We start from the raw sequence: 14,472 nt of genomic DNA on the forward strand, positions 1-14,472 counted from the left end.
AAAATCAGCACAATCCCAAGCCATCCAGGCCCTCCATGATGTTTAAATTCAAGACACCCCACAGAAAGACTAGGCCCATGCAACACTCACTACCCCTGGGCATAAAGGTTGAAAGCTAGGCAAAATGGTTGCAGACCTAAGAACACTGCCTGCATTCAAAATGGCCCCCTGCCTCCCAGCACATGGCCAGGGCCTGCCTGTAGCAGCACTCAAAATGGCCCCCGCCCACATGCCCTCCATGATGTTTAAATTCAAGACACCCCACAGAAAGACTAGGCTAATGCAACACTCACTACCACTGGTGAAAAGGCCACCACAACAGCCCAAAAAACGAAAATCACAGAAAAATCAGCACAATCCCAAGCCATCCGGGCCCTCCATGATGTTTAAATTCAAGACACCCCACAGAAAGACTAGGCCCATGCAACACTCACTACCCCTGGGCATAAAGCTGGGCATAAAGCTAGGCAAAATGGTTGCAGACCTAAGACCACTGCCTGCATTCAAAATGGCCCCCTGCCTCCCAGCACATGGCCTGCCTGTACCAGCACTCAAAATGGCCCCCACCCACATGGCCTGTCCCCATGAGCACCCCAAAAATCAAAAAACATAGAAAAATCAGCACAATCCCTTGCCATCCATGCCCTCCATGATGTTTAAATTCAAGACACCCCACAGAAAGACTAGGCTCATGCACCACTCACTACCCCTGGTGAAAAGGCCACAACAACAGCCCAAAAAAACGAAAATCATAAAAAAATCAGCACAATTCCAAGCCATCCAGGCCCTCCATGATGTTTAAATTCAAGACACCCCACAGAAAGACTCAGTCCACCCACCACTGAGTACCCCTGGGCAAAAGGCCCCAAAACAGCCCAAAAATCGAAAATTCCTAAATTGTAGTTGCAGCAACTGTAATGCCCCAAACAAACTTACTTGTGAAATTTCTAATCCAAAGTGATCCAAAGAAAGTCAAAAAGGCCTCAAATCCAAATATCCAGCAGCATCCACAAAAAGTAATCCTTCCAGGTGAAGAATCCGAATGAAAGTGACCAGCACATGAAGAAAGCACTGGGAGGAGCCTGCTGGACAGGAACAGGAAGTTGGAGACTGTGGGGCACTTCTTTCCTCCCCTCCCCCCCAAAATGGACTCCTTGCAAAAAAAAGTGCAGGCAAATGTCAACCTGAGAAGTTATTCTGCTAAAAATCATCATATGCTGCTTGCTGGTGGATTTCTTGTGCAGGATTGCAAATTTTGTATTTTCGCGAGTGCGAGATTGTTGCTGCCCGCCGCATCTACAAGTTCGCAATTGCGAACTCCCGCGATACGTGATCACGGCGTACTCGCATTGACAAACTCTCGCTGTGCAAGGTGGCAAGCCGCGATGACGTAATCGCGCTCGCCAAACTCCCGCGGGATCCCGCAGCAAGATCCAAAATGGCGCAGCACTCGCAAAATATCGAGAAAAACAACTCGGCAACCACTGAATCACGGTAAGTGAACGCCGCGCGCCGCAAAATTGTATCACCAAGAAAAAAAACCTGCTGCGTGCGAATTTGCGGATTTTCAGTAAATTCGCGAGCGTTCGCGGATTGCGAATTTACCGAAAATCAGTAAAATCCGCGAGCGGAACGGATTTTCCGCCCATGCTTAATTGTTAGCACACAGAGTGCATGGCCAATACTGTCACGTGGACCTGGGCCTCACATACTCTGCGGCGGAAAAAAAACCAGAAAGTGAATTAACCCGCCACTCATCCATTGTCTGATGATAGTGCTGGGGGACGGAAGGCCCAGTCTCCCATGCTGTGCACACTGCTTGAGGGGGCCCCCTGGAGTTTGGGCCCCCCCGCACCGTGGGGTCTGCGGGGGCTATTGTTACGCCCCTGGAAGAGCTGTACAGACAATAAACACTGTGCACAGTAGGGGCTTCTCACCCAATAGGACTTTAGTGTCAGAAGGGGCTGGACTCTCAACGAAGAGCTATGCACACAATACCAAACCAGAGGGCATGATGGACAGAGTGTTGAACATTGAAAGCACTCACCCCCAGTCAACTGAGCTGGGCTTAATCCATCATCATTCTTTAGCCCACTCTGCCACCCCAGTTCAGACATGGCCATATGCAAATCAGTCTGACCCTGTGCCTCATGGGAACAGTCCAGCCCGAACTGCCAAGCCATGTCTTCCCTGGACCAGAAACAAGCATCCTGGGTCCGGTTTCTGGCTAACAGCCGTCATCAGGCAGGCTAGCTTGAATCCAGTGGGAAAGTGAGCAAGGGACCCACGTCTGGGCATACCCTGCCAACTTAGGGCAAACAAAGCCAAACCAAAGGGGATGATGGACGGAGTGTTGAACATTGCAAGCACTCACCCCTAGTCAACTGATCTGGGTCTCATTCTCACTCAATGGGACTTAAGTGTCAGGAGGGGCTGAATTCTCAAAGAAGAGCTGTAAACACAATACACAATTTGCATGGTAGGGGCATCTCACCAATTGGGGTGTTATTCCCAAGAGGGGGTGTACTCTCAATTAATAGCTGTGCACACAATAAACACTGCATGGGAGGGCCCCGCTCATCCTTTGATATTAGTTGGGAACAACCTCGAAGTCAATATTTTATTGCTAAACACGTTTGGAGCATTGATTGTAAGCAAGAATTGACTAGAGACACTTATTTGCTTCCTGCTTGGAGAGGGACTCTGCTACTGTGCCCTTAGGAGAAGCGGACCAATTTCACCTGACCAACATCACTATTCGCCGCACCCGTGCGGAGACATCAATAAGAGCATCACAGCTAGGGTCGCGGACTGCTGAGAGTCCTAATCAAGTGAACGGGCTGAGATAGGTGAGAGGCGCAGCAGGGACTCAGTCTCCCAGGAGTCCCTGCACAACCTATTGCACCTGGTCTCGCCTCCCTTGACAGCCCCGCCCACAGGACACCGCGAGGATTAAGGCAGCCTGCTTCCACCTAACAGCGGGATCCTTATTTGCTTCCTGCTTGGAGAGGGACTCTGCTACTGTGCCCTTAGGAGAAGCGGACCAATTTCACCGGACCAACACTACTACTTGCCGCACCCGCTTCGTGCGGAGACATCAATAGGAGCATCACAGCTGGGGTCGCGGACTGCTGAGAGTCCTAATCAAGTGAACGGGCTGAGATAGGTGAGAGGCGCAGCAGGGACTCAGTCTCCCAGGAGTCCCTGCACAACCTATTGCACCTGGTCTTGCCTCCCTTGACAGCCCCGCCCACAGGACACCGCGAGGATTAATGCAGCCTGCTTCCACCTAACAGCGGGATCCTTATTTGCTTCCTGCTTGGAGAGGGACTCTGCTACTGTGCCCTTAGGAGAAGCGGACCAATTTCACCTGACCAACATCACTACTTGACGCACCCGCTTCGCGGGTGCCGCTTCGTGCGGAGACATCAATAAGAGCATCACAGCTGGGGTCGCGGACTGCTGAAAGTCCTAATCAAGTGAATGGGCTGAGATAGGTGAGAGGCGCAGCAGGGACTCAGTCTCCCAGGAGTCCCTGCACGACCTATTGCACCTGGTCTCGCCGCCCTTGACAGCCCCGCCCACAGGACACCGCGAGGATTAAGACAGCCTGCTTCCACCTAACAGCGGGATCCTTATTTGCTTCCTGCTTGGAGAGGGACTCTGCTACTGTGCCCTTAGGAGAAGCGGACTAATTTCACCGGACCAACACCACTACTTGCCGCACCCGCTTCGCGGGTGCCGCTTCGCGGGTGCCGCTTCGTGCGAAGACATCAATAGGAGCATCACAGCTGGGGTCGCGGACTGCTGAGAGTCCTAATCAAGTGAACGGGCTGAGATAGGTGAGAGGCGCAGCAGGGACTCAGTCTCCCAGGAGTCCCTGCACAACCTATTGCACCTGGTCTTGCCTCCCTTGACAGCCCCACCCACAGGACACCGCGAGCCCTTCAAAAGGAATCTTGAATACCGCTGCGCGGGAGCGCGCGGGGGCGTCACCGGGCAAAGCCCGGGCAGAGGGCGGGCCGTTTACGGCTGTTCAAGGCCGGTTAAGGCCGGGCTGGGCCACGGCTCTGACATCCCCACCTTCTGACAAACTGTGGTAAGACTTGTTCTTCAATCTGCTTACTGTATTGTGGGAAGTGACTAAAATGGCTCAAACCCCAGCAAGAGGGGTAAAAGTACTGCTTCTGTCCTCTGCCAGTAATTAATCTACTGCCTGAGTCTTCACCCTTAGTACTAGTTTTGGGGAATGTACCAGCATTAAACAATGGACTGAGGGAGAACCACGGTCAACTTAAAAATAAGGTGGCCCATTGGGCAAAAGGCCCCAAAACAGCCCAAAAATCGAAAATTCCTAAATTGTAGTTGCAGCAACTGTAATGCCCCAAACAAACTTACTTGTGAAATTTCTAATCCAAAGTGATCCAAAGAAAGTCAAAAAGGCCTCAAATCCAAATATCCAGCAGCATCCACAAAAAGTAATCCTTCCAGGTGAAGAATCCGAATGAAAGTGACCAGCACATGAAGAAAGCACTGGGAGGAGCCTGCTGGACAGGAACAGGAAGTTGGAGACTGTGGGGCACTTCTTTCCTCCCCTCCCCCCCAAAATGGACTCCTTGCAAAAAAAAGTGCAGGCAAATGTCAACCTGAGAAGTTATTCTGCTAAAAATCATCATATGCTGCTTGCTGGTGGATTTCTTGTGCAGGATTGCAAATTTTGTATTTTCGCGAGTGCGAGATTGTTGCTGCCCGCCGCATCTACAAGTTCGCAATTGCGAACTCCCGCGATACGTGATCACGGCGTACTCGCATTGACAAACTCTCGCTGTGCAAGGTGGCAAGCCGCGATGACGTAATCGCGCTCGCCAAACTCCCGCGGGATCCCGCAGCAAGATCCAAAATGGCGCAGCACTCGCAAAATATCGAGAAAAACAACTCGGCAACCACTGAATCACGGTAAGTGAACGCCGCGCGCCGCAAAATTGTATCACCAAGAAAAAAAACCTGCTGCGTGCGAATTTGCGGATTTTCAGTAAATTCGCGAGCGTTCGCGGATTGCGAATTTACCGAAAATCAGTAAAATCCGCGAGCGGAACGGATTTTCCGCCCATGCTTAATTGTTAGCACACAGAGTGCATGGCCAATACTGTCACGTGGACCTGGGCCTCACATACTCTGCGGCGGAAAAAAAACCAGAAAGTGAATTAACCCGCCACTCATCCATTGTCTGATGATAGTGCTGGGGGACGGAAGGCCCAGTCTCCCATGCTGTGCACACTGCTTGAGGGGGCCCCCTGGAGTTTGGGCCCCCCCGCACCGTGGGGTCTGCGGGGGCTATTGTTACGCCCCTGGAAGAGCTGTACAGACAATAAACACTGTGCACAGTAGGGGCTTCTCACCCAATAGGACTTTAGTGTCAGAAGGGGCTGGACTCTCAACGAAGAGCTATGCACACAATACCAAACCAGAGGGCATGATGGACAGAGTGTTGAACATTGAAAGCACTCACCCCCAGTCAACTGAGCTGGGCTTAATCCATCATCATTCTTTAGCCCACTCTGCCACCCCAGTTCAGACATGGCCATATGCAAATCAGTCTGACCCTGTGCCTCATGGGAACAGTCCAGCCCGAACTGCCAAGCCATGTCTTCCCTGGACCAGAAACAAGCATCCTGGGTCCGGTTTCGGGCTAACAGCCGTCATCAGGCAGGCTAGCTTGAATCCAGTGGGAAAGTGAGCAAGGGACCCACGTCTGGGCATACCCTGCCAACTTAGGGCAAACAAAGCCAAACCAAAGGGGATGATGGACGGAGTGTTGAACATTGCAAGCACTCACCCCTAGTCAACTGATCTGGGTCTCATTCTCACTCAATGGGACTTAAGTGTCAGGAGGGGCTGAATTCTCAAAGAAGAGCTGTAAACACAATACACAATTTGCATGGTAGGGGCATCTCACCAATTGGGGTGTTATTCCCAAGAGGGGGTGTACTCTCAATTAATAGCTGTGCACACAATAAACACTGCATGGGAGGGCCCCGCTCATCCTTTGATATTAGTTGGGAACAACCTCGAAGTCAATATTTTATTGCTAAACACGTTTGGAGCATTGATTGTAAGCAAGAATTGACTAGAGACACTTATTTGCTTCCTGCTTGGAGAGGGACTCTGCTACTGTGCCCTTAGGAGAAGCGGACCAATTTCACCTGACCAACATCACTATTCGCCGCACCCGTGCGGAGACATCAATAAGAGCATCACAGCTAGGGTCGCGGACTGCTGAGAGTCCTAATCAAGTGAACGGGCTGAGATAGGTGAGAGGCGCAGCAGGGACTCAGTCTCCCAGGAGTCCCTGCACAACCTATTGCACCTGGTCTCGCCTCCCTTGACAGCCCCGCCCACAGGACACCGCGAGGATTAAGGCAGCCTGCTTCCACCTAACAGCGGGATCCTTATTTGCTTCCTGCTTGGAGAGGGACTCTGCTACTGTGCCCTTAGGAGAAGCGGACCAATTTCACCGGACCAACACTACTACTTGCCGCACCCGCTTCGTGCGGAGACATCAATAGGAGCATCACAGCTGGGGTCGCGGACTGCTGAGAGTCCTAATCAAGTGAACGGGCTGAGATAGGTGAGAGGCGCAGCAGGGACTCAGTCTCCCAGGAGTCCCTGCACAACCTATTGCACCTGGTCTTGCCTCCCTTGACAGCCCCGCCCACAGGACACCGCGAGGATTAATGCAGCCTGCTTCCACCTAACAGCGGGATCCTTATTTGCTTCCTGCTTGGAGAGGGACTCTGCTACTGTGCCCTTAGGAGAAGCGGACCAATTTCACCTGACCAACATCACTACTTGACGCACCCGCTTCGCGGGTGCCGCTTCGTGCGGAGACATCAATAAGAGCATCACAGCTGGGGTCGCGGACTGCTGAAAGTCCTAATCAAGTGAATGGGCTGAGATAGGTGAGAGGCGCAGCAGGGACTCAGTCTCCCAGGAGTCCCTGCACGACCTATTGCACCTGGTCTCGCCGCCCTTGACAGCCCCGCCCACAGGACACCGCGAGGATTAAGGCAGCCTGCTTCCACCTAACAGCGGGATCCTTATTTGCTTCCTGCTTGGAGAGGGACTCTGCTACTGTGCCCTTAGGAGAAGCGGACTAATTTCACCGGACCAACACCACTACTTGCCGCACCCGCTTCGCGGGTGCCGCTTCCCGGGTGCCGCTTCGTGCGAAGACATCAATAGGAGCATCACAGCTGGGGTCGCGGACCGCTGAGAGTCCTAATCAAGTGAACGGGCTGAGATAGGTGAGAGGCGCAGCAGGGACTCAGTCTCCCAGGAGTCCCTGCACAACCTATTGCACCTGGTCTTGCCTCCCTTGACAGCCCCACCCACAGGACACCGCGAGCCCTTCAAAAGGAATCTTGAATACCGCTGCGCGGGAGCGCGCGGGGGCGTCACCGGGCAAAGCCCGGGCAGAGGGCGGGCCGTTTACGGCTGTTCAAGGCCGGTTAAGGCCGGGCTGGGCCACGGCTCTGACATCCCCACCTTCTGACAAACTGTGGTAAGACTTGTTCTTCAATCTGCTTACTGTATTGTGGGAAGTGACTAAAATGGCTCAAACCCCAGCAAGAGGGGTAAAAGTACTGCTTCTGTCCTCTGCCAGTAATTAATCTACCGCCTGAGTCTTCACCCTTAGTACTAGTTTTGGGGAATGTACCAGCATTAAACAATGGACTGAGGGAGAACCACGGTCAACTTAAAAATAAGGTGGCCCATTGGATTGCTAATAACACCACAGCGGGTAGCAATACATGGCACTCCATTATAATGGTACGAAGGGTGTCATGGGTGGGTAAGACAAGAAAGGATAGAAATGGGGAATGTGTGATAGTCAATTTCAATACCCCAGTACCAGTGAAGAGAATCCTTGGTGATGTAAATTCCTAACAAGGGCCCCGGAGGCAGGGCATTGAAATTCTCCCCCTTGAGTACTTCTATAGAGATTTGAATAGAGTAAATTCTAACAGAGGTAAAGGATGGGGATACAACAGGGTAACGCACCCACAAGCAAGTCAGGGATGGGAATATCCAAGAAGAAGTTACCAAGGTTATCCACATTTGACACATCGGGGACGTCTGGGTTTTGAGCGAAACCTTGAAGGACCTAACCGGTTTGCAGTCCTCTCTGGTCTAAATGACTGTGACTGACTGGGTGATAAAGAAGATATAGAAACTCAGGTACCTACTAATGTAGTGCAGACGGGGAAGCATCCTATCCAACTTTCCCCCTGTGACCATGAAACCGAGTGTAATGAAGTAACAGTGGTCTTGCACCCACAGTCTTATACTATCAGACATGAAAAAGACATTGCTACTCTAAACCCTTTAAATAATAAAGTAATTACGGGCACACCCACTGGAGGGGATGGTAAGGGCATGGCATCCACGATGGCTGGGAACAATGAATATATTGATGACCAAGTTGTTATGGGGCCTGTGTTATTGAGCAACTTACCGCAGATGATCGTGGTTAAGGAGAATTTATGTATAAACCGAAACTCTTCTAGGCAGCGGGGAGGCCAAGTGAGGGTTACTACCTGGAATGTGTGTGGGCTAGAGAGCAAACTACAGAATATAATTTGGGGGGAGTTTGTGCAGAACATTGACATATTATGCATACAGGAAACTTGGCTTATCAAAGAGAAACATCTTGATGGTTTTAAAACTTACCATGTCCCGGCATTGCGCTCTATGTTTGGTAGCCACAAAGGAGGGCTATGTATATATGTGTCTAATCTGTTAAAAGGTGTCAAGATTACCATCAGAAATCGCACGCACTACTTCCAAATGGTCTCAGTTACTTTAAAACACCGGGTGGAGTTACTATAGCCTTATAGCCCGCCGTAGAGGGCTATACCGGCTATTAAAGGCCCTCTCCAGCGTTAAAGGCCCCGAGCCGAAGGCGAGGGCCTTTAACAAGGTAGAGGGACTTTAATAGCGGTATAGCCCATCTACGAAGGGCTATAAGGCTATTAGAACATTCTGTCACTAGAGGACAGAATGTTCTAACAAAAAAACAAAGCCTTTTGGAAGCGTGAGGGGATTGGAATCCCCTGAGGCTCCCTAAAGCCTTTGTTCACAGCCAGCTGTGAACAAAGAAACATTGGAATGTTGTAGCTCCAGGCTTATACCAGCCATTATAAGCCCAGAGCACTCCATTGTTTTCAATGGAGCTCCCAACATTCCAATGTTCTAATAATTGTTAACTTTTACAATAATATAAAGAAGGAGGATTTCAAGGAGGTCCTACTCAAATTGCAAGTGGAATTAGATGGGTATAACTCACTAAAAGGGGGAAACAAAATTCTGATATGGCTAGGGGACTTTAACATGACTATTTGTGACAGAGTAACATGTGGGTTCGAGGACTACGGAAGGGGGAGAATGTGAATAGGCGTCATTTCACGCACACTGAAAGAGGAGATATAATAAATGGCATGATGGCCGATTTCGATCTTGGCTTTGCTAATCTGCTTTGCTCACCAAAGGTTGAATTTAGTGCTACCTTTTTAGCTAGGGGGCTCCATTCTTTTATAGACTTTGTTATTATACCAAATAGATATTCCTATTGTATCGAAGACTTTGAGATATCCAATATTGGTTTAAGTGACCATCTTCCACTTCCACTATTGAGTGCCTGACCTGGACACAGAATATTGCCATAGCACGCCAAAACGGGTTGGCCTTAAAATGGTGCATAGTAGACCCACTGAAAAAGTCTAAAGAAATCGTAACTATGTCTGGGCGAGAACTCTTCTGATGAACAAATTCTGGAGGCATATAGTAAAATCACCAATATTATTCCAAAAAGGTTATCTAGGGTGCTGCGAAATAAATCAAACCAGGGGTTCGATACACGGTGTACAAAGGCATACACTGCCCTTAAGGCTGCCCTAGGCAACACACCAAGGGATCACGAGGTAATAAAAAAGTGCAGGAAGGAGTACACCCTGGCCAGGAACCAACGGAAAAAGGATATAAAGGAATTAGCATGGCTGAACCTGCTGAGTGCATCCTAGTGCAGAGACTCCAGGTCCTTTTGGCAGGCAGTCAATGCACCTTTTTTCAGTAAAAAGGAAGCAGCAAGGCTAGAAATAGCAGTAGATGATAAAACCCAGGTCGACTTCTTCTCAAAGGTATACAGTAATTCGCAGGAGGTTCCTGCGTTTGAGGATGGTGAAACTGGTCTCTTACAAAGAGGGGGTGACCATCAGCAAATAAAATTGGATATTACTTTGGAAGAGGTATATGTAGCTTTGCAGGCTAGCAAAAATAATAAAGCCCCAGGGCCGGATGGGATCCCCAATGACATTTATAAACTAAACACTGACCTATGGGCACCAATTTGCACACGCGTCCTTCGGGCATGTTGTGCAAAAGGCCTTATTGGTACATGGGCAGAATCGGTTATTATACCGATATATAAAAAGGGGGATAGGTAGAGTCCGTCCAATTATAGACCCATATCATTACTTGACTCCTTCATGAAAATGGTAGGGAGAGTGGTCTTAAATAAAATGCAACTATGGGTGGAGGAACATGGAATTTTAAGTCATGTCCAGTATGGCTTCCGGGAAGGGATGGGCACCGTTGAGCAGGTCCTGAATTTCGTCCTACTCCAAGCTAAATACACCAGGGCTAAAGAAGGCTATTTTTTGCAATCTTCGTCAACTTATCTGCCGCCTTTGATTCTGTAATACATTCTAAATTGTGGCAAGTTCTAGAGGAGATGGAAGTCGAGCCTGCATTTATCTTATTTTTAAGGCAGCTCTATTCTGGGGCTACGGCCAAAGTAAGATACGGGCTGAGGGGAGAGTGTACTGGACCCTTTAGTATTGAAAAAGGCGTAAGACAGGGTTGTGTGTTGGCCCCCTTTCTTTTTTCCCTCTATACAAACAATCTTGAGGCAGAATTGGGGGCTAGTAAAATCGACTCCCCGAGGTATGGTAATAAGCAAATAGTTTCACTATTGTACGCGGATGACGCTGTATTGATGGCAAGAACGAAGGTGGGGGCTAATAAGGCCCTAACTAAATATCTTGATTTTATGAAAGTTAGGGGCCTTAGCATCAATGCCAAGAAATCTTATGTGATGCAGTGTGGTAAAGTCCGGGGAACGTGCAAAACTCTTAAAGTTCCCGGTCTAGAAATTGAATATACTAAAACTTTCCCATACCTGGGGGTCTTTATTGATGGCTCAGGTTCCTGGGGTCCTGAAGTCAAGAATAGGACCCTATCTTTCAAACGCTCTATTGGAGCGCTGAAAAATTTCTCCTCCAAGTTGGGCAAACGACCGCCGGAAATTATGTTAAAGATCTACGTAGCCAAATGTCGGAGCATTCACTCTATGGGGCAGGGATATGGGGATATCAGGACACTACAGAACTACAAATTGAAGAAAATACATTTTTCAGATACCTCTTAGCACTCCCGAAGGGTACCTCCGTCTTTAATTGCCATGAGGAACTAGGGATGGACCATATGGCAGACCTGATTAAACTGCAGCCCATATTGCTCTGGCGAAGAGTGTGGGTTTCAGAAGATCTGGAGTTAAACCAGGACATAATAAAGGACGTCATGGGTTTAGATAAAGCCAAGCGTATCGTATGGCTAGAATATGTTAAGAAAACCCTAAATGATCTGCAATGCCCTGATCTTTTTACAAACCCGATCTCAATCAGGACTGTCTCGAAACAAGAACTCAAGAATTTATGTATGGCCCATTTTAACTTACTTAGATGCTCAGGGGAAATTACCAAGAAAATGGTAATCGAACATCAACTGTCATTGAGCACTTTTAAAATACAGCCATATTTAACTTTGTGTAACCTGGGTTTTGACCGGTTTATTCTGACCAGATTTAGGTTTAACCTATTTCACCGGCTGGTCACATATCCGATTAAAAATGACTGGTCTAGAACGCTTGCTTGTTGCTCATGTGACAATATGTCATCGCAATCCACCCTTCACGTAGTGCTGTTTTGTAAATTCTACGTGAAAGAACGCAAAAGATGGATTCAACAGTATTTGAGGCAAGGTGCCTGGTGGCAATGCAGACCTGCGTACCTCAGTTTGCAGCAATTGGGTAATACTACATGTGTCATGGTAATGATTGGTTTTTTTTTTAAATGTCTTAAGGAATCGTTCTTCAATGATTAGCTGATTCATTCTATTGATTTAATCCCATTTTAACAGATGTTATTTATTATGAAATGAAATGTATTGGTGTATATTTATGTATTGTTGTTGCTTTTATGATTTTTATACTGGAAAATCGAATAAAGCTAATCTGAATCTGAATCTGAAGCATGGTAAGGGCGTCTCATGAAATGCGGCTTTATTGTCAGGAGGGGCTGGACTCTCAATGAAGATCTGTAAACACAATAAATACTGTGCACAGTAGGGGCTTCTCACCCAATAGGACTTTAGTGGCAGGAGGGGCTGGAAACTCAGTGCACAGAGCTAGTGCAGCCCATCATGGTGACTCTAAGCAGTGGGGTGCATAGAAGTAGGCGCACAGAGATAGCGCAGCCCATCATGGTGACTCTAAGCAGTGGGGTGCATAGAAGTAGGCGCACAGAGATAGCGCAGCCCATCATGGTGACTCTAAGCAGTGGGGTGCATAGAAGTAGGCGCACAGAGATAGCACAGTCCATCATGCTATGTCCCTGGTGCTCCAGTTCCCCAGGTGGCAGCTCTAGGCGCTAGGCCTCATCTCCTCTCTAATGTATTATTGAGGTTGTTCCTCGCCCTGACCTGTGTAACCTTCGCTCTCTTCTCTTCACAGGTCCTGATGAAGGTGACTGTCTACAGGTGACAGGAGAACTGAGGCTCGTAGTGGTCGGAAGGACCGGGGTTGGAAAGAGCGCAGTGGGGAACAGCATCCTCGGGCGGAACGCGTTTAAATCAGAAGCGAAATCAAGATCAAGATCAGTGACCACCGAGTGTCAGAAACAGATGGGTTTCCACAGGGGTGGGTGGGTGGTCTCCGTCATCGACACTCCGGGATTATATGACACGGCCTTCTCGAATCAACACATACTGGAAACTATCTCCAAGTGCTTGTCGCTGTCCGACCCCGGCCCCCACGCCATCCTCCTGGTAATGCAGATCGGTCGTTTCACCCCTGAGGAGAGGGGGGCCGTGCGGCAAATACAGGATCTGTTCGGACACTGGGCCGTGCAGTCCACCATTGTGGTGTTTACACGAAAAGATGACCTGGAACACAAACCCATCCAAGAATTCATCAACGAGCAGGATGACGAAGAATTGAGAAATGTGCTTCGAGCCTGCGGTGGGCGCTTCGTGGCTTTTAATAACAAAGCAAAAGGGTCCGAGCGCGAGGAGCAGGTGCGCGAGCTGATGACAATAGTCCAGAGGATGGGGAAGGAGAACAGCGGCTCGTGCTACACAGCAGAGATGCTCGAGCGCGCGCAAGAGGCCGTCCGGAGGCGCGCGCAGGAGATCAGGGAGCAGCTGAAGAGAGAAGGGCGATGGATGGACGAAGAAGCCGTCCATGACAGGGCTGAGCGGGAGCTGACGGAAAGCGTGCACGAGGCCTGCATGCAAGAGAGGGGACGCAAGATGGAAAGGCTTCAGGATGTGGCTGAAATGATGAGAGAGATGTTTAAAAACATCGAGATGAAAAAGAGAGAACTGAGAGAGCGCAATTTGAATTAAATGTATATCCTAGCCATATTTAGACGCATATAGTATAAACGTAGGAATGAAATGTATATCGTAACGTAAAGTTGATGCCTAAAGCATAAAGGTCAATAGGATTGATAATGTGATATAAGAAATAAATGTATTTAATCTTGAACATGTACTAGACTTAGAAGGCCCGTATGCATAATGGGCTAATGGAGAAAAGTGTAGAAATGCTTACGAATTGGAGAACGTGCAAAGTAGAATTCATGTACATGTGTAACTTTAAGTGGAGAAACGGCGTGAAATGTAACATGGAGAAAAAGGTAGAGAACATATATATATATATACATAACGATGTAACAAATGAGAATATAAAGTTATATTCTATGTAATTTATATTCTATGTACTTTATATTCTACGTAATTTGTATTCTGTGTAGAATGTATTTACTTGCATAAGAAGGATTTGCTAAAATGCGATTATATATACAAATGTGTGTTAAAGGTTATACTGTGTAGAAAGCTTCGTGTAAGGAATGTTAGAAGGGTTTAGGTCATTTGTGATTATAACCTGACTGACCAAGAGTTCGCAGGAGCATAGTCCAACGTGTGTAATTTAGAGGACTCACAGGAGTCGTGAATAGCCTGATGTGAACGCGAGAGCCAAGGAGTCTAGCGCTTGTTAGATTTAAGGTGACAATGCTGGACGGAGTTTATGGCCTGAACGTGATAGGAAGCGCTTAGAATTTGAGAGTTGTTTTG

At 48.5% G+C, this 14,472-nt stretch overlaps 1 protein-coding gene across 1 annotated transcript in view; it reads left to right on the forward strand.

Moving 5' to 3' along the window:
- Nucleotides 1-13,740, forward strand: part of LOC147725151 (uncharacterized) — a 153,014-nt gene extending 139,274 nt beyond the window's left edge. Inside the window, exon 7 of the mRNA XM_086918192.1 lies at nt 12,881-13,740. Coding sequence (XP_086774318.1) covers nt 12,881-13,740 — 860 coding nt within the window. The remainder of the gene's footprint in view (nt 1-12,880) is intronic.
- Nucleotides 13,741-14,472: the final 732 nt, after the last annotated feature.

The sequence above is a fragment of the Lissotriton vulgaris genome, chromosome 4_1, assembly GCF_964263255.1.
Source record: "Lissotriton vulgaris chromosome 4_1, aLisVul1.2, whole genome shotgun sequence".
Taxonomy (NCBI): domain Eukaryota; kingdom Metazoa; phylum Chordata; class Amphibia; order Caudata; family Salamandridae; genus Lissotriton; species Lissotriton vulgaris.